The following is a 23,952-nucleotide window of genomic DNA, read 5'->3' as shown; positions in this document are numbered from 1 at the left end:
CTAATAGAAGACTATTGCTCCTTGAAGTTGAAAATGATCAAATTTGAATTACCTTGCACATCAGTATTGTGTAATTGTGATTTTATTCTTCAGAGAGGGAGCATTTGTTAACTCTCCAGACACCAAAACCTGACACAAACAACAAAATGAATTTGTTGTCCCTAAAAAAAAATAAGACCTGCAAACTCTTGAGGCTGCCTGTTTTGACTTTCTGTAGATGTTTACTGTGCACTTAATTACAGCCCAGTTTTACGGATGGAGCAGTTGTTTATGTTGTGTACAGGGGAAGATCTGCTGCCAGTCACATTCCCAAAGGGCTCAGTACACGTAGAGAATAGGAGGAGCATCAGCAGCATTACAGATTGCAGTGAGCACATCTCATGTAAAAGTCAGAAGAGCAGAAAAGGGAGAACTTTAGAGGAGGGAACGAGAAAATGCGGTAACTGAGAGAAGAACATGCTGCTTGAGGAAGAAAAGCTATAAGCTGACAATCACATATTTCAAGCGTTAACACAAGCAACATGTCACGGCCACCAGGAAGAAAGCAGGACAGCCAGAAAATAGTAAGATTTTTTTGTGATGTGCAACTGAAATTGTGCATGGAGTAAAAATAAGTTATTATTGTATTGATGTGTTTTGTGCAGATGTGTTTCTGAATAGCTTGAAAGTACAGAAAGGACAGGGATGAGTCTGCCAGTATTAGAACAGAGGTGCTGGCAGCATTTATATCTACAGTGGGACTCTCTGGTGGACTGCCAACAAGCTGCCAGCTATTAATATGTGGCATTAAAAAAAAAAAAAGGCAAACCCATAGGACTTGGAGTCTGATTTTGAGCAGTAATGCTAAGATTTGCTTTAGAAACATTCATATCTCTCCAGCTACCTGGAGATATGACATGAAATTATTTTCAGACAGTCCTTCAGTATGAATCCTGAAGCCAAAACTCTTATTTTGGAGAAAAGAAGCAATGCCAGCCTCGTCTCTAGCACATGAACAATTACAGGAAGAGTTGGTTCATCTGGGGCTGCAGCATACCTGGCACCTGCTGTGTGCCCCATAGATAGCAGACCATGTCTTCATTTGGGTTTGTGTTGCATGAGCAGCGATCCTTCTTCATGCTCCTAATGTGACAGTTTTTCATGCACAAGGAGTGCACTGTCACAGGATCTCAACATGTGGCTTTAAGGCTGAAATCTGAATCTTGAAAAAACAATGGCAAAACTGTACCCCTTGTCTTTAAATGTTGGCTTTGACCATTGATCATTTAGCACAGAATTACATCAATTAGAAGTTATGTAGACTTCCTTTTTTTTTTTTTTTCTTTTTCTTCATCTTAATATTGTCCTAAAGCTCAGGCAGTTATTTTAAGCATGCAAAATTTTTTCCCAGGAGGACTCCTTTAGCTGCATGGTCATAAAAAGGAGTATTTTGTGCCATTAAAGATATCAATTATCGTTCTTCTTGTTCTCTGCAAGTGGTATTTAAAATATGAAAAATTCAGATAGCAAAATTCAGTTTGGAGGACCCTTTTCTTTTAACCATTTGTTCTGAAACCTATGTTTTAATCTTACTACTTAGCATCTTCTCCGGGAAAATGGATGTTTTGCTCTGTTTTAAATCACCTGCAACATGAAGTGAGTCACCTCATCCTGTATGATACCATTTCTTTATGCTTCAAAATTCCTTTCAGTGAGAACTAGTTATCACAGTGGCATAGGGCATTAGCCACAGTGTTTCTAAAAGTAAGGATTCTCTCATCAACAAACACAGTTTTGTCTCAGCCAATACGTTTTGCAAAGGTCTGGATAACAAAGTCAGTTTTAATAGCAATAAATAAACAATTAGTTCAAAAGTCAGCAGGATTAGTGAAAACTCCTTTTGTATGTAGCTTCAGGACTATATACACTCTCTTAACAAAGGTCACAGCACCCTCCACAGTTCTGGTCCCCCACTGAGATGTCTTCAGTCACCAACACCATTCTGCAGTCACATGCTCCTACCCACATTGTTTTTCTCATATGACATTCATATGATGCTTATCTCTTTTCTCTTCCCCATTATACCTTCAGTTCTCTTCTCCATCCCCATCTTAGTGATGGCAACTGTACCATCATCTATCCTGTTATCTCCAGAGCCACCAATTTCCATAGTATGTAATGATTCTTCATGTGTGTATACCTCCATGAAACGTGGTTGAGACTATATAGTGAAGTCAGTAACTTTTAGGAAAAGCCTGATAGAAGGACAGTGGGATCATGTAAACCTCACGTCCTTAAGTGATCTGACTCTAAGCTCAGATTCTTGATGTTCCAGGTCAGGAAGCAGCGTGAGGGTGAACAAAGACGGACAGAGATTGCTGTTAGATGGGACAGTGATAGTGGCAGTTGACAGAAGCACAGGTAGTAGACAGGGCTTGCACAAGGGACTGTGCTGTGCTCAGTGCTGGAATCGGAAGAAGGGTGGTGTACCCCACTGGAGGTGGTGAGTCCTGGGACCCCCTGCCAGCCATCCTTCTGTTCTTGCCACCATGAAACCATCATATTTGCCAAGGGTGAGCTGGTACAGTGAGTTCTCCAGATCAGGATTTCTACACCTTCGATTGCATTCACAATGTATCCCCACACTGGAAATGGCTGACCTAAATGTCTTATGGATTTATTATAACATATCGCATAAGGTGAGGTACACTTGCTTTTGCTACATATGAGGCAATCACTTAAGAAATCCTATGTGCTAAAGGAGCGTGTGTAGTGGAAAAAAATTATTCTCATGGAGAACATCAGTGTTCACGGTCATTACACACGGCTAATACTAAGTTTATTCAGAATCTCTATTTTTGTTGAAAATTTCTAACAGTATAGGAATAATTTACCATAAATACAAAAGAGCAATATAGAAGTAAGGCCACAGTGGTTTAAAAAAAGCAATAGTACTATGTTAGAATAGAAAATGTTTGCATCCAAAAGTATAATTATGACACACCTGTATATATATAACAAGCTGAAGAGATATTAAGTTGTCAGTAAGGAAAAGAGAATGTAAGTAATTGTAGAAAACTGATAGCAAAAACAAAGTGAATGTATAACTGGGCACTTAACTGCATTTTTTACTTTATCGTTAGTTCTGAAACTCTAAACAGGCTTAGGAAACACAGAATCACAGAATCACAGAATTGAAGGGGTTGGAAGGGACCTCGAAAGATCATCGGGTCTAATCTCCCTGCCAAAGCAGTTTCCTTAGAGCAGGCTGCCCAGGTAGGCGTCCAGACAGGCCTTGAATATCTCCAGAGAAGGAGACTCCACAACCTCCCTGGGCAGCCTGTTCCAGTGCTCAGTCACCCTCACCGTGAGGAAATTCTTTTGCATATTGGTGTGGAACTTCCTGTGATCCATTCCGTGGACATTGCCCCTTGTCCTGTCCCCACAAACCCCTGAAAAGAGGTTGGCCAAATCCCTCTGTCTCCCACACTTCAGGTATTTGTAAACATTAATAAGATCCCCTCTCAGTCTTCTTTTCTCCAGGCTGAACAGACCCAGGTCTTTCAGCCTTTCTTCATAGGGAAGATGCTCCAGGCCCCGTATCATCTTTGTGGCCCTCCGCTGGACTCTTTCTAGGAGATCCCTGTCTTTTTTGTACCAGGGAGCCCAGAACTGGACACAGTACTCCAGGTGAGGCCTGACCAGGGCAGAGTAGAGAGGGAGGATCACCTCCCTTGACCTGCTGGCCACGCTCCTTTTAATGCATGCCAGGAGCCCATTGGCCCTCTTGGCCACAAGGGCACACTGCTGGCTCATGGTCAACCTGTCGTCCACCATGACCCCTGACACATGAACACGAAGTTTCTAAGACTGAAGTCTGCTCAGAAGCAGAGGTCTAAGTGCTTAGAGAGCTGTAGGGTAAAAGAAAGAGTGAGTTTTGATATGAATTGGGGGCAATGGAGAACTTCGAGAAGGCTCTAATACAATGTACCTATTTCTGAAAATGGAAAATTTGGTGGGTGACAAAGGTCTCCACTGAAAAAGAAATATAAGAATATAATATAATTAAAGTTAACTTACCTTAATTTATGGAAAAAAATATTGTGTCAAATAAATAGTTTCTTTCTCCAACACATTGAAGAGTGGTCAATAATGCAGCTATGTTATTATATTTTGCTTAGGTTTCTCTAAGGCATTTGTCTTGTTACAACACAGATTTTTGTTGAGACTAGAACAATGCAGAACCTGTACAACATCCACTTGCTGCATTAAGAACTTGTTAATGAGAAATTGGCAAAGTGTGCAATGCTATTGTAAACAGGAGTTATCACCCTGGAGAGTTTCAGATATCGTTCCATGCTACTTAACATTTTGAACAGTGACATTAAAATGGAAAAATTTATTAAACACCAAGCAGTTGATGCAATGGGGGCAGGAAAAGGTCTTTCCACCAAGCCATTCTTCCTGTTCTATGTTTTCATTGGCATTTACTATTATTTTTCCACAGACTATAAACAAAAAGCACCTCCAGCCTGCCCACATGCCACAGGCCTGTAGCACTTCCTTGAATTAATTCCTGTCCAAGAATTTAATGAGTGCCAACCTAATCTCTTAGGCCTAAAGACCAGCTGCTACTCCTGCTAAATACAATCAGTTCTGCAGTGCCATGGAGGTGATCTGGCAGGATCCTTCCCTAGGGGAAGGAGGGAAAGAAGTTTCCCAATATAAGGACATAAAACTAATAGAGAGTGTCCAAAGGAGGGCTACAGATATGGTAAAAGGTATAGAGGACAAGACATATGAGAAGTGGTTGAGGTCCGTTGTTTTGCTCAGCCCAGAGCAGAGCAGGCTGAGGGGAGGCCTAATGGAAATGTCAATGGGACTGATTCTTTTTTGTTTTGCTCATTGTTATTCTTTACACTTGTGCTGAATTATAGATTTTTTTCATTATTCTGTGCTAATAATTTTTAATCTTTTTTTTGTTTATTTGTTTGTTTGGGGCGGGGGGGGGGGGGGGCGCAGCTGATGATCTGAATCAGATCAATCATACCTTTGTGAAAGAATTGGAATTTCACTGTATATACTGTTGTTCCTATTATAAAGGGACTAATAGCTCATTGCATCATTTATTCTTTTTGCAATTAAATGCTTATCATTAATTTTGGGTGGCATTTTACAGCATTTATCAATTCAGCATTCCTATGTGCTGTTATACACAAGAATGTATCTAATGAAAGTAGCTGTATCCCAACAAATGGTATTTCTTACAAGCAAAAATCCCTGTACAGAAACTAAAGTGATGATCAAGTCAGGCTCTGTCACTTAAATCATAGATTTCAGTGATTACATGTCAAGGATAGCAGCTTCTTTATTAATGTAAATGTTTTTTGTTTTTTTTTTTACTTTTAATACAGTAGCAACTCAACACCATGAAAACATTTAATTATAATTTATTTCAATTTCCATCTTTTTCTGGCAGAGCAGAGAACTTTTTGTGCTCACGTATGGGGCTTTGGTAGCCCAGCTATGTAAGGATTATGAAAAGATGAAGATGTCAACACCTGTTTAGACAGAATGTAAGTACTACATTAAATATCCAGCTTCGTTGATAATGCTATTTGTCTACCTGTGTATTACCTTTTGTATTTGTCTCTTAAATTTATGACTTCCAGCACTGTCAAGGATTACAGAGAGCATGGGGGTAAGACTTGATATTCTGTCAACAGAAATACCATTAATTTGTGAATTATGATGAGCAATTAACCTTTGAATTCTCAGAAGAAAGGTGTCAGGATTGTTTTGATTGTTTACCCTTGTTCCTTGTTAATCCTTTGTTGAGCTAGTTAATAATATAGATTTCTAAATGTCATCTCCTATTTTCATACACTCATTTTCAACTTCCATGTAAACTCTCCTCTTCTATTCTTTCATATCTATGTTATTTCAATCTCCTCAAGCTTTTTACTTCTCACAGGTGTTTCCTAGGTATAACATGCATTTGTGTGCCTACTGTCCATGTGGCCTTCCCAGGGCTTCCACTCATCTAGCAGCACTGTGGTTTTGTGACTTGGATGCTAAGAAGTAATCACACAACCAGGCTCCTTCTGTAGTCAACAACCTTCCTTAAGGGTGCAATTCAGGTGTTTCACTTGGGCACTTTCAATTGGCCTCTGACCATGGATCTGTTTTCCCCAACTAAGGGCCAATGGGCCTCTTACCTTTGAAAAGACCATACAGCAATGAGTGACATAGCACAAATAGTCAATGAGAAACTGTTTTTTTTATACAGATAACCACTTTGGAAAATGAAGATCCTATGTGGGAACATGCCATCTTTACTGAGATTCCTAGGCATTATCACAGGAGAAATAGTATCACAGAAAATCAGTAAGAAATTTTGAACTAGTTAACAAGAAGGTATAATAAGATGCTACTCAGAAGAGAAGGGCTCATGTTTTCAGGCAAAACAGACATGCCAAAGATTTACAACAATCGTACTAGACAGAATACCTAAACACTTTACTCTTAATCTGAAAACTTGCAAATAAGTTATAGTCCAATAACTATTGATGGAAGCGAGTAAAAATCATTGATTTGAAAAATAATTTATTCACAACTAAAAAGGGACAACATCCCTCAAATTTTTATTTGATATTAATACCTCTTTCAGCTCTGATGAAAATAATGAAAAAAAAAAAAAGAACAACAAAAATAGGCTTATATCTGATGCTATGGTAGCAATTAGGAAAGGGCAGTTTTGGAAAATGTGGAGACATATTTTGCTCTTTGTGGTTTTGTTCTTATAGCTCTTTCTATAAGATCTTTTTGTTTTTCTCAATAAAGAAAAAGACTCGATAAAATATTGACAGTTTTCATTGAAACGATATGATCATCTTATTTCTGTGATGATGAAAGCAGCCCATCTTGAGGAAGAAACAGATTAGCAGACCTGTGACAGATGGGAAAGGTATTCTGATCTCTCTAGATATGTATGTACATACATAATCTGTTGTGAGATGGGTGTTTTTCACTATATAGTTGCCAAGTAGCAGCTTGCCAATTTATCATTGTTTTGACTTTGCAAATCTAAGGCATAAAAATTGAAAAGGATCTTGTGCATCACTAATGCATACCTTGCTAACTGCTGATGACATTTACCAGCATTATTGATATTGATACTTAGGCAATAAATAAATATTTCATCATTTTCTGATGCATGAGATTCTACAGCTTCAAACCTCATACTGCCAAAAACACTTTCTGTCTTGTCATCACATTGAACATCAGATCACTTTTTGGCTTCTTGTCAAAAATGTGGTACAAAATCACTAAGAAACTCCATTGACTGCTGCCTTCCTTGTAAAGGTTTTGAGGCCTCTGCCAAACAGGCAGAAACTAAGAATATCCATGCATATGGACATGAAGGATTCCTTAAAAACATTTCAGAGTTGGTTCACATTCTTTCATAACGTTTCTGTCCATCTCATAAACTTTCACTTTTATTTCAAAAAATAAAAAATAAAATGCTTGGAGCAATACAGGCATAGATATTGTGCATACTGTGTTGTTACTGACCCTTGTTTTTATGTGAGAGCTAGAAATAAGTACTTGTTTAATGAAAATTTTCATTAACTTTCATTCTTTTTTACTTCATTTCTCTGAATTTGTAGTGTTTTAAATACAAATAAAGGTGGTGGTACACTGAAACTGTATGTTAATTGGCAACTTCTGGATTTGTTCTGCAACTGTTAGATGGAGGGAGATAACATTAGAGAAAAGGTAAAGAAGGAATTGTGGAGGAAAAGCAAGAAGGAGATGAAAGGATAAGAGGATAAAGTGAAGGAGATAAGGTGTGTATCCCTTTCTTGTGAGTTTGCCTGACTCCAGAACTCTGCAGTGAGGGTGCCCAGGATTTGCTGAAGTCCATGCCAACCCAGAGATGAGTGCTGTGATTTGAAGGAGCAGTTGCCTTGCTCTCCTTGGTGTGAGATGAACTCTGGGGATCACATAAGAAAGGAGAAAATCCTGTTCTGTGTAGTCCTATCCTGTTTTTAGTGACAAAACAGTATTAATTTGCATTCATTTGTGTATTATTTGTATGGTTTTATATATTATACTCATATATCTGCTATCTCATATTTATTCATATATGTAAATATAAATATATGCATGTGTATATAGTCATCATTCTTATGATGCTTGCAGGGAATATCATGCTTAAAGGAGTATGGTTCATTATATGACTACATGAACTACATGTACTGCTACTGTGCTGCAAAACGTGGTAGAAATAAGAATCTAGACCACAAAAATCTGATGTCCTCAAAACCATTCATTCAGAAACATGCAGGTGGTTTGCTGAGAAAGCACAAGAGACAGGTTTGGGAGATGGTAGGTGCAAAAAAAATCCTCTTTTTGAATGTTAACATTCTTTGTTTTCCCCTTAGGGGATACGCCATTGGCATAAGGCTGATTGATGATTTTTTAGCTCGTTCAGCTGTGAAACGTTGTCGCAGTTATTCTGAAACCGCAGACATGATCGCACAGGTAAATAAGATTTACATTCTCTAGAGCTTTGTCACTTTCAATGGTCTTAGCTCTTCCCTCCTCCATCAGTTTGTTCCAAAACAGTTATCTACATTTCTTGCTATATCATGATTGTCTTGACAACAACATCAAAAAAGACTGTTCTCCACAACCACACCCATGGTTCCCTTGTGTGAAATACAGCCTTTTCCATATTTACAATCTCACATCAACCAGTAGCACATACAGGTTCTCTTTGAGAGGAAATATCAGTTCCTAAAACACCAAAACATAGCATAAAAATGTGATGCTTAATGAGATGAGAATCTTGCAGTGGTTTTGATAAACCCACAATGGCAAGTTTAACATAAAGAATCATCAGAAACACAGAACTGGTTCACATGGGTAATAGTTTTATATCTGAGTTGAGGACACAGACAACAAAGTGAGAGCTGTGAAAGGGTGCTGACCCCTGATCTAAACTGACCTTAAAGTCATTTAACTTCAAATTTAAGTCATTTAACTTCAAATTAAAGTCATAACTTCAAATTATTCATTAAATAACTTCAGATGATTATTATCCCTCTTTTTTTTTTTTCTTTTCTTTTCTAGGAACATAAATGGCTTAAGTATCTCATACAGATTCTTAAAATTTGATATTCTTATTCCTGCCATCAGAACTCTCTTCAGAATTTCCATATTATCTCAGATATTTTTTAAGCATAGAAAGGTGATACTAGGAAGAAGCTGCAAAAGTAAGACTCAGCAATGGAAGAGAAGAAACTTAAGAAAGGAAAATGAGAAACATTTCTCTCACTTTCCACCAATCTAACAATAAAAGAAAAAATAATAATTGTGGGTACTTCCTCCCTTTTTGATGGATAAATTCCTTTTGAGTAGTCTTTCGCAATACTGCCAGTCAGTAAAGATCTAGGTGAAAAATTAGTAGCAATAATGAAGTTTCTAAAGACATAGCTTTGACCCCAGGGGCAAGTCTATGGGAAACTTGAAGAGAAATCCATAGGAAGTCTAGCTCTTCTAGACTGCAGACACACTGTAAAGGAGGTGGTAGTTTGTGGATATGAAGTTGGCTCAGACTGATACCCACTCAGATCATTGTGAATGATTCATTTTGTCCTTAACGATTTTCATCTATGAAATGTTGTCAGTGAAGATATGCCTGAGCTTTCCCAATGGTAAAAATTAACCACACTTTATAACAAAGAACTGTTTGCTAAGCGGTCATTTGCTTTAAGTGGAGAGATCAGGGAAACAGTTAATACACCAGAGATTTGTTTACAGGGGCTTGTTTTGGAAGACAAAAGTATGTCTGGCATACTTTTTGAGAATTACTTAAGAATTACCAGCAGCATCAGCTAAATATGATGTTGACTACAGAGCTGGGAAACACCAGGCTGTTTGTACAGTCTATACAGTATAGACACCAGCCTGTCAATACTAAGGCAGCAGCAGTGCGTGCTAGTAGCACAGGAGTATCGTATGTCTAAGTGATTCTTGATGGTACCAGGTAAGGTGTGATCCTGCTCACATTCGTCACACCATTTCAGAAATACCTAAGTTACGTCTGACTGAAGTGGTAGGACAGAAAGTAGTAGTATCATTCCAAAAATACTTGTCGTAGGGGAACTGATGGCTGTCATAGAAATAAAGGGCCTCTTTGCATTTCCTGTTGCAAGTATAGCTATAAAGTAATTCACTGCACGTGCACACATGCAAAAGACACACACACACCATAATCTGCCAAAGTTTAAAGCAGAAGCAAGTTACATTACAAAAAGCTTGCCATATTCAGCTAGCTCATAAAAGAGTAGAAACTACATTTTGTCCTGAAGCAAAGTGTGCTTTGGAGTCTCAAATCAGAATAACGTATAACAAAGCCTGTCCATAGCAGGAGCTGGTCCAGGGTGGAGGATCCACTGGTGGTACTGAGGTCAGCTGAATGAAAAACATAAGGGAAGCAGCATTTCAATCACTGTATTAAAACATGCTGTCTCATTAGAAGAGTGATACCAGGCTGCAAAATCACCTTGTTGTTCTATTTCATGTTCTTCTTCGGGTGGTGTATGTTCTTTGTTTTCTCCTCATTTTCATATATATGCCAGATTTCTGTTTTGCTGAGTCTTGCATTTCATTGTGGTTTCCTTATATACAGTTGCTGTAGTATAGCTGAACCATCATTGTCCAGTACAGGAAATTCAACAACAAAATACAATGAGAAGTTAACCATCAAAGTAAGGAAAAAGATACCATTTCCCTTTTGCTACAGGTTGTACATCAAAATACACTTAATGAGAGAAATCATATTACTCAGAATGATTGGAACAAAATTTAAAACAGAAAGTCTCTTGAAAATTCTGTTTTCAGCAAACTAAAAATGGAGTTCTGTGGAAGTATATTCTTTCTGAGACAAAATATATGGAAAATATTTTCACGTTTCTTTGCCAAGCATTTGTGAAGTAGTCTTCGAGCGCATTTTTCTGATGCACATGCCTATGAAATATAAGCAAAATGACCCAGGGAGTAACTGCAAATACACTGTTGAAGTTGCTGGTTCAAAATTACACAACTTTTTACATGACCTCTTTAACTCTTCAGTAGCTGTGTTCTCAACAAGGAAAAAAAATGTTTAAATACTTCATTGCACTAACTCTTAAATAGAAATCTGTTTGAAGGTGACTGTGTAGAGTAAGACCGGTTAAAAGGTTAAAATAATTAAGACAGTTAAGCAGTTAAAGTAGTTAAAGCTAACCATCTTGTACACATAGCTGTTATCCTGCAGTCCTTTGGAAAGCAAAGACGAAGTCTGCAAGGTCATGCTGTGGGTGTTTGCTGGAGAATGTTTCTGTGTAAATGGAAAGAGATGAAGCAAAGGAAAAAGCATACAGTGAGGAGTATAAAGCCAGCTTGCTATACTGAGAAATAAATAGTGGAGGAAAGCTGTACCTAAGGCAGTCAGTTTCTGTGATCCAGTGACTCAGACTGCAGAGCCTGGGATTTACTGCTAGTTTACATGGGACTGAAGGAGGGCCAACATTGTTTGGTGATGAGCCAGAGCCCTTCTACACTGAGTTCCCATAGTGCCCGCTGACTCCGTGTGTTGATGCTGTGACTTTGCATGGTTGCAGCTGGGACAGAATGAAAAAAGGCAAAACAGGCCATGTAAAAACAGGCTTTCTGCTAACTGGCAAATTGGTGTAAGAGAATGGAAACCATCTGAGAACAAAGCTCAGCTGAAGAAATATCATCCAACACTGGATTCAGAGTTTGGGTCGGGGTATAACTGAGGACTACTTTTCATAGAATCAGAGAATTATATGAAACAAGGGTGATAATTTTACACTATAAACCTGCAAAAATCAAGGTTTTACTTCAGTCCCTCCTCAAAAGATCCCAAGCATCACCAATCTGATTCAAAAAACAAACAAACAAACAAACAAAAAAACCTCAAGGTTTATATCTAATCTTAGATCTTCTAGGATCCTAGACCTAGAAGCTTTCACAGCACAATGCTACCATGCCCCAGGAGGGGTTTGTGTGTGATACAGATCGCAGCAGCCGGATAATACCCATGAAAGTCTGACAGAAGATGACAGAGTTCACAAAGCTAGTAAATGTTGTTTTACAGATCTCACCAGTGAGAGGGAAATGCAGATTGCTGTGCTAAGTGGTAAGCAGTAAACTGAAACATGAAATGCTGCACTGTAAAGAGTAAAGGAAAGTTTGTGAGTACATGGGATCAAGAATACATGACAAGGCCTTTGAATTATTTTATTCTTCCCAAACACTGACTGTAGAAAAGTACTAAGAATGAAAAGTATGCCAGCAAAAAAGTTATTTTGGCTGCCCACCCACTTCTAAGTAGATGAAGTAACCTCCTTGATTAATCTTCTTGTTATATCATCTGATTTTATAGTTTTATTTTTTTAACAGCGTCAGTTACTTTGCACCATTACTTGTATATACAGCATTTTGTAGAGTTGTATATACTACTGGGAACTCTTCACTACGGGGACTGATAAGTTAGTGGATTCCCAACTGTTTCAGTAGTTGTAGAATGCATCTGATCACTATCAAAATGTCACCGAATTTTAGTCTTGCTGCTGGAGAAACACAGGCCGCTGGATGAGAATCTGAAAAAGGGCAATCTCACATTTTTATTTGTTGAGTGCAGAGATTTCTTGTTTGACGTTAAGCAACACATAATCTCATAGAATAGCAAGACACATTTTCAAAAGACAGCTGTGCTTTTTTGCTTTTTATGGGTTCATTTTAATGGCTGGCTATGTATGTGTCTAAACAGATATTCTTTTTTATTCCATTTCATAAAAATAGCAATGAGGCAAATTTATGGATGCAAGTTTCAAAATGGTTCATTCGTTTTAATTCCCCCTTTTTTTGGAGTCCCAAAGAAAGATTGAAAGGCCTTTGTTTTACCCTCAGAGAAGTTGTACATCGTAGTTTTAAAGGAATTTCTCTCCAGTTATAGCCTGGTTTCCAAAAAACAATTTCATTTCTTATCTATTCAATGAATAATTTATATATGCACTTAAATTACTTATGAGAGTGAGACCTTTTAACAATTTGCACTTTATAGCTTTTCAATGTTGCCTTAATTTGGTGCTCTATTGCACTGCAAGCCGGCTACTGGCTTTGCATAGTTTCCTTGCAAGTTCTCTTTTACACCGGAAATTTTAACAATAGGATTTTGAAAGATTCATCATAACATAATGCAAAACACAGCTGAAATTAAATCAAAAGCACATGAGGGCCTAGCACATTTAACCAGTTACTGTCTCGTAACAAAGATCTGGAGTTTGATAGAGGGGCAGATGTGTACTGTAGTAGGAGAGTTAAAAGTACTTAATGGAGAAAACTGGTTTCTCACTGAGGGGAAGAAATAAGTAAACTGAGGTAAAGAACATGGAGTAGAACTGAACAGACATTTCCTGCTTATTTGTTCACTCATATTTGATCGGCATCAGAGTTAATGCAAAATCTAAGTTTCCTAAGATAAAATGTTGATTCTGCTTTTTTTTTTTTTCTTTTTTTTTTTGATCACTTTGTTTTGGATCGTGTTGAAAATGAGCTGCTGTGGTAGCTACTGAACTTTAATTCAGAGACAATGTTGATACAAAACAGCTTTTATAATAGCTGCTTGAGGGACAGAGTTAAATTTGCCAAAATCAGATTCTAGCTGAAAAAATAGGGTCAAGCTGGGTTTTATTTTTGTCTGTTTTGATAGAAGTATTCCAGGAACCGCATGGCAATTGCATTAAATCACAGATATTTTGGAAAGACAACACAGTTAGAATAACACAGCCCTGGGAACAAGCATCAGCAAGGGGCTGAGGCGCCTATGAGGCACATACTGCAGCAGTCAGCATTCAGCAGCTGCTCTTTGAGGTAGACACCAGGCTGTGAGGCACAGGGAAAAGGGGGTACAGGAGAAACAGCTCCCTGCAGCTGGCTGGCCAGAAATGCCAGCTTTGTTTCATGCCACGGGGCTGGTAAGTACAGCCTGTCCCCCAGCAGCCCAGGCTGGAGGACTGGTAGTTTCAACCAGCACCTCCTGGTGCTCTCAACACCAGTCATCTGTGAGTATGCAGCAAGGTAAGGGGGAGAAGAAGAGAGTAGACCTCAGTTTTGCCATTCCATGGGAAATAAGTAGGCCAGGCTGGGAAACACTCCCACTTCATATGTTTCTGACTACTCAGATGCAGAGCTTTGAGCACTCTCCTGAAGAAGAAAAGGTTGCCTAAGCCAGAGGTGGGACCCTTCAGTCCTCCTACCTTTTCTTCTTCTGCCACATACACTTTCACCTTTGTGTCCCAGCTGTTATAGGACAGTGAAGTCCTCATCCTTACATCAGCCCACTTACATCAACCCATACCTACTGATGATCTCTTTAACCTATATAGTGTCCTCCCTTTTGCATCCCAAGTTGCTTTGGTTTTCTGTGGTACTAGGGAGGAGGGAGGTGTACAGATAAGGCAAGGGAAGTGAAGCAGTAGCCCTGGCTTTTCTTTCAGTAGGTGTGGGGTAGAAACCTGCATGGATTGAAGGGGGTTAGTCTTTCCTTTTAAACTGCATGTGATAAACATTCTCATCTTCTGCATCAATGCTTAATAAAATGTATCCAAATGGCTGAGCCTCTGGGGTCAACCTGGAGCCTCTTTCTGTCTTTTGGCCAATTTGCCACAGAACACAACTATAGCTCTTAGAGCTTGGGCAGAACCTAGAGCCTTCTCCTTCATTGACTGGACACTTACTGTCGACATTCTCTGTACAAGACCTGTGCTGGAAACCAGACAAAAGCACTTCTGTTCCTGCCTGGGAGTCATGGAGTTGTAGAGATGCACGTTTAAATGGATGAGGCAGTGTGGAGATGGCAGTGCCATATACCCAGCACTGCAGGTAGTAGCTCCCTCTGGGAAACCACTGAAAAACACTCTCACTTTTAGTGGGGATTAATTTGGGAATTGCATTTTATTATTTTAATAAACATTCTGGCAAGTAGAAAACTGATTATATGAATGTCAGAAGAAAATAGGTAAAGAGAATAAATCAAAGGAAATGTGAAGTTGTTACACAAACAAGGATTAGGTTGTAAACATTTTTCTGAGTGAGATCAGAAGATCCATGACATGGGCTTTTACGAACAACATCCTTCCAGTCTGTTGTAATCACACAGTCCATTATGCTCAGAGCTTCCCACATGCTTTGGCCATTTGCTACCATGAACTTAGCAAAGTGAAATGCTGCAGTTCTGTGACCACCCGCAGGTCTGACTTACTGGTGTCAGACGTGCCTGCTGTTGGGACTTTTATGTTGGCAGTGTTGCCTCTTTGCTTTCAGGTAGAGCAGGTACATTTAGGCATACAACACGGTCCAAGTCTGCTGCAAAGTGGGGCAGCCGGGATAAAAAGAAATATAACATTTGCTCAAAGACCACAAAATCTAAGCGCACAAAAAAAAATCTAAGCAGATAGTGAAAACAGCTCTTGGATTTTGTATTTTTAAAAAGTAATGGTCTGTAAATGCAGATAGTTGTGGTGTTGTTAGTTAGCTGCATTTTTTTTTTTTTTCTGAAGGAGCTAAGAGAGTATGAGAAGAGCCAGGCAAAGTATGTTGGTTTGTTGATAAGAGCTCGATTCAACCTGTGCAAAAATATGATTCTTTGCAGACTCAGGGAGATTGGCAGTAAAATGCTGCTTAAAAGCCTACCCAGTCAACCTGGGGAAAGAAACTTGGCAGAAACTTTGTGCCTCTTTTACACAGAGTTTGCAAAGACTCAGGCAGCCCGTGTGAGAGCCACATGGTGAACCCCATGTGCAAGAGCTGAAGCACAGGACTGCGAGGCGAGAGGCCTTTATCAGAAGTAGGGGTTGTGCTGCCACCCCACCTGCCTGGGCTGCCAGCTCCTCCGCTCCAGACATGTTCTACATTCCCTAAGACACTAAAAAAATGAAAACCATCCCTCTGCAAAAATATTTTCTTGTCTTAAAATGTGGAGTTTTCTTCCAGGGCCTCTGTTGTACGCTGGCTGCAGGCCTGGTACAAGCAATGCCAGGCAGCTCTATGGCCAGCATCTGGAATATGCTCCAGGCAGGAGCTTTGTACCAGTACGATGGGAAGCCTCCCAGGTTCTCTGTGGGAGAAGATAACGCCAAGTAGTCTCTAGAGACAAAATATCACTGGTGCATTTTAATTATCGTAACGAAGCTTAGGCAGCTACTCTAGTTCTGTTTGAAAATACCATTATTATTATTATTATTATTATTATTATTATTATTATTATTATTATTAACAAAGACATAGAAATGTCAAACTAGTTGGGAATCTCAAGTTCTTGGTACCCAACACTTTGACTGTAAGATTTGTCCAAGAAATTACCTGGCACCTCATTGTCAAGTGAGGTTGCTCCTCCATGTCTCAGAAAGGTATCTCAGGGACAAGAAGGCCAGAGCTGAACAATGAGGCCATCCATGGTATTTTAGGTGCAACAGGAGATCAAAGACATTGGGATGCATTGAGTGACCAAGTGCCTTGGTGCCACATAAAAAAAAAAAAAAAAAAAATGCTGTACCTGAAAGTGCCCTGGAAGGAATACCTTTACTTTCTGGGGACTGTCAGAAAGCCACACATCTTCTATTATTTTATACACACATTTTGAATTGTATTACTTTATGACAGTCTTTTGATTTACATAGGACAAGTGTGCTGTAAGGCCTTTTACATAGGATATTGATTAAACCCTCCCACAAGTCACTATTCAATCCTTTTTACTCTTGGCTTTTGTTCTGGAGCCGGTAACATTAGCAGAGCATGAGCCTTAAGTGCCAGTGAGGACTACAGTCTTTTCACTGTTGTGCAGAAGTAATTTAAAAAGACATAAATATAAAACTGGGAGGGAAAGTGATCAAGAAGAAAGAGACCATTGTGAAAAAATATAGATTAAATCAGCTGGAAGTATGCTATATTAGCAAGATATAAAAAGGCTGAAAATATATATGTGATCTATGGTATTTCCCTTCTGTCTACAAAGTCTAGTGTTGTCTCTCTTTCCTCATTGATTTCTTTCTCGCCTTCTTCAACTAGCCTGTGAATTGTGCTGTAATGCTGTTTGCTACTGCTGAAAGAATAGATCTGGGAAGCATCTTCCCATGCCTGAAAAGCTGGCAGGGGAATAACCTCTGGTTTCTTGTTCTCAAAAAAGCACTTCAGGTTTCGCTCACTCAGCTTGGTGGCATACAGCTGGAAAGTCTGCTCCAGTTGCTCCTTCTCCTTCTCGGCATACACCCTCCAGAACATCAGCTGGAGGTGGCTGACTTTTGACTGGCAGCTGGAACAGCAAGTGGTTAGCAGGGAGAGAACGGCCATAGTCACTATCACACACCAGCCTAAAATCTGGGGGAAAAAAAAGAACAGGTGTCAGGTTAAAGAGGCCCAAGTGAAAATGCTATTTAAATCAAGTGTCCAACAGTGACTGCTGTTTGTACAGAGGGCCTGCTGCTCCTCTAGGGGACCTACCCCAGACATCACTTCCCAGTTTTCATTTGGTGCCTGCCATTAGTCTTAATGGGCCTTCCACATCTGGACCAAAGGGAGGCAGAAGAAGTCAGGGCCAAGACTTCTCCATATTGTCTATTTTGATGTCTCTTTCTCAGGAAAGTGAAAAACAGTTGTTCTTCAGGTTCCACAGATAGTTGGCTTATACTAGAGACTGTCTAGCCACAGAGACAGGCTTTGTCTCAGTTTTTAAATGATCCTATTTATCAGGGAGTGTAGTGATAGGACAAGGAGTAATGGCTTTAAAGTAAAAGAGAGGAGATTTAGATATAAGGAAGAAATTTTTCACTCAGAGGGTGATGAGACCCTGGCACAGGCTGCCCAGAGAAGCTGTGGATGCCCCATCCCTGGAGGTGTTCAAGGCCAGGCTGGATGGGGCTTTGAGCAACCTGGTCTAGTGGGAGGTGTTCCTGCCCATGGCAGGGGGTTGGAATTAGATAGTCTTTAAGGTCCCTTCCAGCCCAAACCATTCTGTGATTCTGTAATGAAAGGAACTTGAGTAATAACTGCTGAAGAGACCAGAGCAAATGCAATGGCAGGTTCAGGAACAGAGGATCTCAAATCAGACTTCAACCACAACACCACCATGCACAAAGAAAAATCCAAGAGAAGTCTAACTGATCAGTCAAATAATGTTATGGCTGTATAGTGTAACTGTAAACAGATTGGACCTGAGAGCAGAAGTAGTGTCTTGACAATTTAAAGATGATTTGATGAGAATTTATTGAAAAAATCTAATGGTCTGGCACGTAGTATATTGGAATTGCTCACTGGATTCTGTCACATAGAGGGAAAAGTGCACAAGTCGAATAAGATGTCATGATCACTAGTTGGTATAAGGGTTTCTATCTCCTGAAAGCATCACATAGAATTACGCAGTAAGAATTAGCATTAAGACACAGTTCTGAATTGTGATTAATTACATGGGTAAGTAATTTTTATCTCAGATTAATCAACCTTTTATACTGTGACCATTTTAGATGTGTTTTGTTTTCAGACTTCCTTTTCATTAAAACAAAACAAAACCCTGTTTTAACATAAATAAGCTAATGGGAATATAAAAGTCTTAAATTTAAAAAGCTTCTCCCCCCCTCTTCCCCCTCTCCCCCTCCCCCCCCCCCCCCCCCAATTATTTAACTAGGAGATTCACTGAAATCTAACCTATTCCTCTGAACATTTTTTGACATTAATAAATCAGCCCTTTGTAGAGGAAAATCTTTTTTTATGCCAAAACTCTTTTAAAATCTTCCTCTTGCCCAGTCCTGTGAGAATGCTGGGAGGAGAGGGTAAGAGGAAAAAGAAATAGTGTGCACATCAACAGATCTGTCTTGGCACTGAAACAGAGCCCAACTCGTCTTCACACTGATTAGAAATAGTTCCTCTGTTTTCGGAGATCCCTCAAGGTTTTTTCAGCATCTCCCAAGTTTTTGTTTGAGCAAATTCTGGTAGGAATATTTTAAAAGAAAGAGTTACTTCCAGGATTAGAGCAAGGGCTGAGAGTAGAAAAAATGTGCTAGCAATTGTTTTTGTAGGATGTTCTTCTTTAAGGAGAGCAGAGGTATGAATGTACGCCGAGTACCGCTGGTCTAGCCAACAGCTTTACTCACCTACTCCACTGCAATGTGGACATAAAAAAATGAAATGAAATAATTTTTTTTTTTTTTCAAATGGAGGAACGAATTCCAGTGTGGAATGGATCTTTTAGGTTTCAGAAACCCATATGAATTAGAACTGATTTCCTATGCACTGTCTCTATGGGGAGTGGCAGCCTGCCTCATGTGAACACTTGCAGTGATGTTGGAAAAATAATGGCCAGTAAAAGTCTGTGTTTAGCTGATGGAATTATAGAAAGTTTCCCCAGGGAAATATGTGAAACCAGGAAGCCTAACAAACAATTGTTTTTAGGGACTGTTATGGAAGAATGGCTTCATGTACTTTCATTTTCTGGTCACTTTGTACTAACTGATGATATCTGTGGGTATTTGAGATATTGCTCTTTTTAGCAGCTTTTCACTCTTTTGCAGCTTGGAGAATGAACCTATGTATTCCCATGCTATTCCCACTCTGAGCCTTTGCTCTTTCTATTTCTTTCTTCATTATTTCCTTCTTCACTATTTCCTATACATAAAACTTTAAGTCTTAGAACTATTTGTTACTTCTTTCTAAATCTCTCAATTAAATTGCCCTGCCTGCACTGCAGTCTTTGTCTGCATTCCAGTCCTATTTGCCTGAGGACTTGAAAATAAAACCAGGTCTTGGGTAGGAAACAGTTCCAGATGGACACAATTGTCTGGCAAAAACTTGCTGGCTCCACAGAATGTTTTTTCTTCCTGTGCTTTGCTGACAATCATCTCTCCATCATTTTCTGTAGCACTTTTTCTTTTTTTTTTTCCTATGTTTTGATTTGATTTTTTTTTGTCTTAAAATTTACTTACATTACAATGCAACGAACAGAACTGTTACACAAATATAGTAGAATGTTATCATGTTATCTTAGCCTTGCATATTTTGGTTTTATTTTAGTGTTTCTTCCTTCCTTCTTCCAAGCAGGACAAAAGCATGCTCTCTTCTGGCATCATAAACTTGAGAAATGCAAATAGAAACAAGTTAAAGAAATAATGCATCATAAATCTGATTTTCCAGTATTTTCCCACTGCTAATGATGCAACATTTCTTTACAGTGTCCATAATTGTATCAAAAAAAAAAAAAAAGGAAACTGTGGTATGGATTTTTAGTTGAACAGACCCCTCTGGGTGACATCTGTTAATCTGGCTTCCTAAACAACCCAATAATGTTTTTCTCTTCAGAGCTCTCTTCTTTCAGAAAGATAGCTTTAAGTTACCTGGCCTTATTGATCCTGACTTCAGTGGGACCCCCCAGGAAACATGTTATGGCTCAAACTGAACAAGAAGGTTGATAATTGTATTTGGCAGGGCTGCATCATGCCAAAATGTGGTTTATGTGGAACCAACAGTTGTATTTTAGCACCTTCCACAACTGAATCACAGAAGTACAAACTCTGCGGTCCTCTTATTTGTTTTTCTTACCTGTGACTGTGCCTGAAGAGTTAGCTTGAGTTCCTCGCTCTCTGAAAAGGGCATGGTGCTTTTGCCACAGGCCACCTTGTGCAGCTCCTCAAAGCACTTCACAGATTTGTTGCGGCAAATGGAATCTAAGTAGGCAGGATTTCTCAAGCCACTCATGGCACATTCATAAAAAGTCCCATTGAGCAAAGCCACAGAAAGCCACATCACTGGGGCTACCAGAGCATTTAAAGTGATCTGTCCAAAGATGTAGAAGAAATGACAGATATTCCCTTTGGGAAATATTTTTCTGGGGTTCACCCAGCAGCCTGTGAAGAGCTTCCAGGTCTTGCTGTTCAAGAAATATCCAATGACCAGCAAAACAAAAGCTGGGGAGAAGAGAAATACTAAACCATACCTGAAGTTTTCATTGCTGCAGGGACATCTGAAAGCAACAAGAGAAAATACACGTTCACTTCCCAGTGTCAGCAGAGCCATAAAACTGTAACCAATAGCAGTTCTCCGGTTTATAAAGAATTTCAGGATTGTTTGGAAACCATCCATGTCCGATGATACTCCCTGAAGAGGTAAAAATCAAAACACTTGTATCTTCAGCTGTAGGAGTCTGTAGCTGTGTGTTACGGGAGGGCTCTTCAAGGGAAGCACAGCCTGCTGCCAGCCTGGCTGCTTCAGCGCTGTCTAGATCCTGTAATGATGTCACCGTCTGTACAAATGCACTCACATTGGACCCCTCCATGAGCAGGGCAGAGGAAAAGCACACAATGCCCTGTTATCAGATACATTTGCAGTCTCGGCAGTCTTATTCTTTCTTTACTTTTTTTTTTTTTTTGGCTGTAAATAGAGAGCAGAGTAAATGCACACACTCACCAGTTCCAGGAGTTCCTGAGCTGTGATTATCAAAGCTGCCAGCAATGTAGGGAAGGACCTAATATGGAGCTAATGGTCCCAGGGGAGCGTGACGCCACTGAAAGCACAAGTTATAACAATAAAACTGGTTTGTATGGGGCTGTAAGCAGAGGAACATCAAGGACAGAATAAGCAGCCTTACACTGTACTTCTCTGGAGTAACACACAGCTCCAGATTTCTGTCTCTGGTTCCAGTGGAGTGCAGAAGAGACAAATCTAGTTTAATCTCAAGCCTGTCTGCCCCTTAGCCCTATGTACCTCAAACAAAGCTAGTCTGCAGGATGGTGCATCCTATAGTTTATTCTCTAGTTTGCACCCAGTAGATTCAAACTGTAGAGTTTCATAGAATCATAGGACGGCTTGGGTTGGAAGGGACCTTAAAGACCATCCCGTTCCAACACCCTGCCATGGGCAGGGACACCTCCCACCAGACCAGGTTGCCCAAAGCCCCATCCAGCCTGGCCTTGAACACTTCTAGGGATGGGGCATCCACAACTTCTCTGGGCAACCTGTGCCAGGGCCTCACCACCCTCTGAGTAAAGAATTTCCTCCTAACCTCTAATCTAAATCACCCCTCTTTTAGTTTAAAACCATTCCCCCTTTTCCTATCATTGTCTGCCTGAGCAAAAAGATGCTCTCCATCTTTTTTATGTCGCCTTTAAGTATTGAAAAGCTGCAATGACTTGATCCTGAAGCCTTCTCTTCTCCAGCCTGAATATAGCCATCTCTCTCAGCCTGTCTTTGTAGGAGAGGTGCTCCTGCCCTCTGATCAACTTAATAGCCGTCCTCTGCACCTGCTTTAACAGCCCCACATCCTTCTTGTGCTGGGGGCCCCAGACCTGGATGCAGCACTCCAAGTGGGGCCTCACAAGGGCAGAGTAGAGGAGGACAATCCCTTCCTTCGACCTGCTGGCCACTCCTGTGTTGATGCAGCCCAGGATGTAGTTGGCCTTCTGGGCTGCAAGCACACGCTGCTGATTCATGTCAAGCTTTTCGTCCACCGGAAGCCCCAAGTCCTTCTCTGCAGGGCTGCTCTCAAAGAGTTCCTCTCCCATTCTGTACTCTTGTCTGGGATTGCCCTGACCCAGGTGCAGCACCTTGCAGCTAGACTTATTGAACCTCATTAGGTTCACATGGTCCCACTTCTCAAGCTTGTCCAGGTCCCTTAGGATGGCATCCCTTCCTCCTGGTGTATTGACTGCACCACTCAGCTTGTTTCCTCCTTTTGCAGGTTGCTTTCAAGATGTACCTTGGGGTCACCCCCAGCGTGAGCTGCAGTAGCGCTGCAGGTAATGAATTCTCCTTAATCCTTGACAAAAACCCATTGGTGGACTTTGTGGAGGAGCTGCCAGCGGAGCGAGCATCACTTTGCTATTGCAACCTTCTCTGTGGGGTGATTCGAGGTGCCTTGGAAATGGTAAGGAAGTGCACATCTATTTTCTCTCTTCTTTGGTAATGAGCAGGGACACAACACCACGAAAGCAACACCACTTGTTCAGATAACTGAAATAACCTTAGTAGTGTTCAGCCTCTCTCTCAGATTAAATGTCTATATTGGCATAGAAAGGGCCAGGCTGATCCCGGATGCGAAGAAGCACGCAGCTTGACTCACTGAGCTCTGTCTCAGCTGTGCTCCTTTGGTGGCTGACGGAGCTGGGGAGTCAGCTAACACAAAGTGGCAAGAGCCAAGGGGTCATGCTGCACTTCTCATTTGATCCTTGATCCTATATCATTTTCCTGCATAGGCGTTACCAGTAATAGCCATCCCTCTTTCTTTCCAAATGTATGAAAACAAAGCATATTCAGGTCACAGCAACACAACTGCAGATCAGATGAAAGAAAGAACCAAGTAATGTTAAAACCCAAACATCAGAAGTGTATTAGATGGCATTCCAAATTTAATATCTCAAAAATGTAAGTTCTCAGAACAAAGCAAAACACTGGCATGATGATTAACACATTATTCAAATTCCAGTGTACATAACCTTCCTTTTTATTAACTTAGTTTGGAAAGATATTTTTAAAATTCTAGAAAGCTGTTTCTTATGAAGCCTGTGAAAGAGGGTCCTCTTGTGGTGAGAGATAAGAAGATCGTTACACTGGAGGGAAAAAAAAAAAAGAAAAAAAAAAAAGGAGTATTTCTTTGCTTAACTGATCAAACCTGCTTCTTTCTAGGTTCACTTAGCAGCAGAAGTGACCTTCCTGCAGGACAGGCTGAAGGGTGATGCCGTGACAGAAATAGGAATTACATTTTTAAGGAAGGCTGAAGACAGAAAGCACAGAAGAAATAAATGAAAGGAATATTGGGAGAAACCTTTGCTAAGTGATGTTTTGCACCTTTTGTTTCTGAAGACAATGTATAGGGTAGAAATGTTTCCTTGAGTCAGCTGCACCACTCAGATGTTG

At 40.0% G+C, this 23,952-nt stretch overlaps 2 protein-coding genes across 3 annotated transcripts; one reads left to right on the top strand and one right to left on the bottom strand.

Annotated features, from left to right (window-relative positions):
* Positions 1-521: 521 nt before the first annotated feature.
* On the top strand, positions 522-23,841 carry TRAPPC3L (trafficking protein particle complex subunit 3L). The gene is given in 6 exon segments (XM_035538555.1): positions 522-563; positions 5,459-5,516; positions 5,519-5,555; positions 8,427-8,526; positions 22,778-22,963; positions 23,722-23,841. Coding segments are annotated over 6 exon segments (543 nt in total).
* Positions 16,373-21,655, bottom strand: CALHM5 (calcium homeostasis modulator family member 5). Of its 2 annotated transcripts, none has more exons than XM_050709719.1 (3): positions 21,508-21,655; positions 20,644-21,325; positions 16,373-17,433 (listed from the first exon to the last, which is right to left on the bottom strand). In XM_050709719.1, the coding sequence occupies exons 2-3, from the start codon at positions 21,181-21,183 to the stop codon at positions 17,044-17,046; spliced, it is 930 nt and encodes a 309-aa protein (XP_050565676.1). In that variant the 5' UTR covers positions 21,184-21,325; positions 21,508-21,655; the 3' UTR covers positions 16,373-17,043. The 2 variants fall into 2 exon arrangements, with proteins under 2 accessions (XP_050565676.1, XP_035394447.1); XM_035538554.2 differs by having other exon boundaries at positions 20,644-21,198.
* Positions 23,842-23,952: the final 111 nt, after the last annotated feature.

This window comes from Cygnus atratus, chromosome 3 (genome assembly GCF_013377495.2).
Source record: "Cygnus atratus isolate AKBS03 ecotype Queensland, Australia chromosome 3, CAtr_DNAZoo_HiC_assembly, whole genome shotgun sequence".
NCBI classification, from domain to species: domain Eukaryota; kingdom Metazoa; phylum Chordata; class Aves; order Anseriformes; family Anatidae; genus Cygnus; species Cygnus atratus.
The sequence above is the reverse complement of the archived record's forward strand: the minus strand, read 5'-3'. Positions and strand labels throughout refer to the sequence as shown.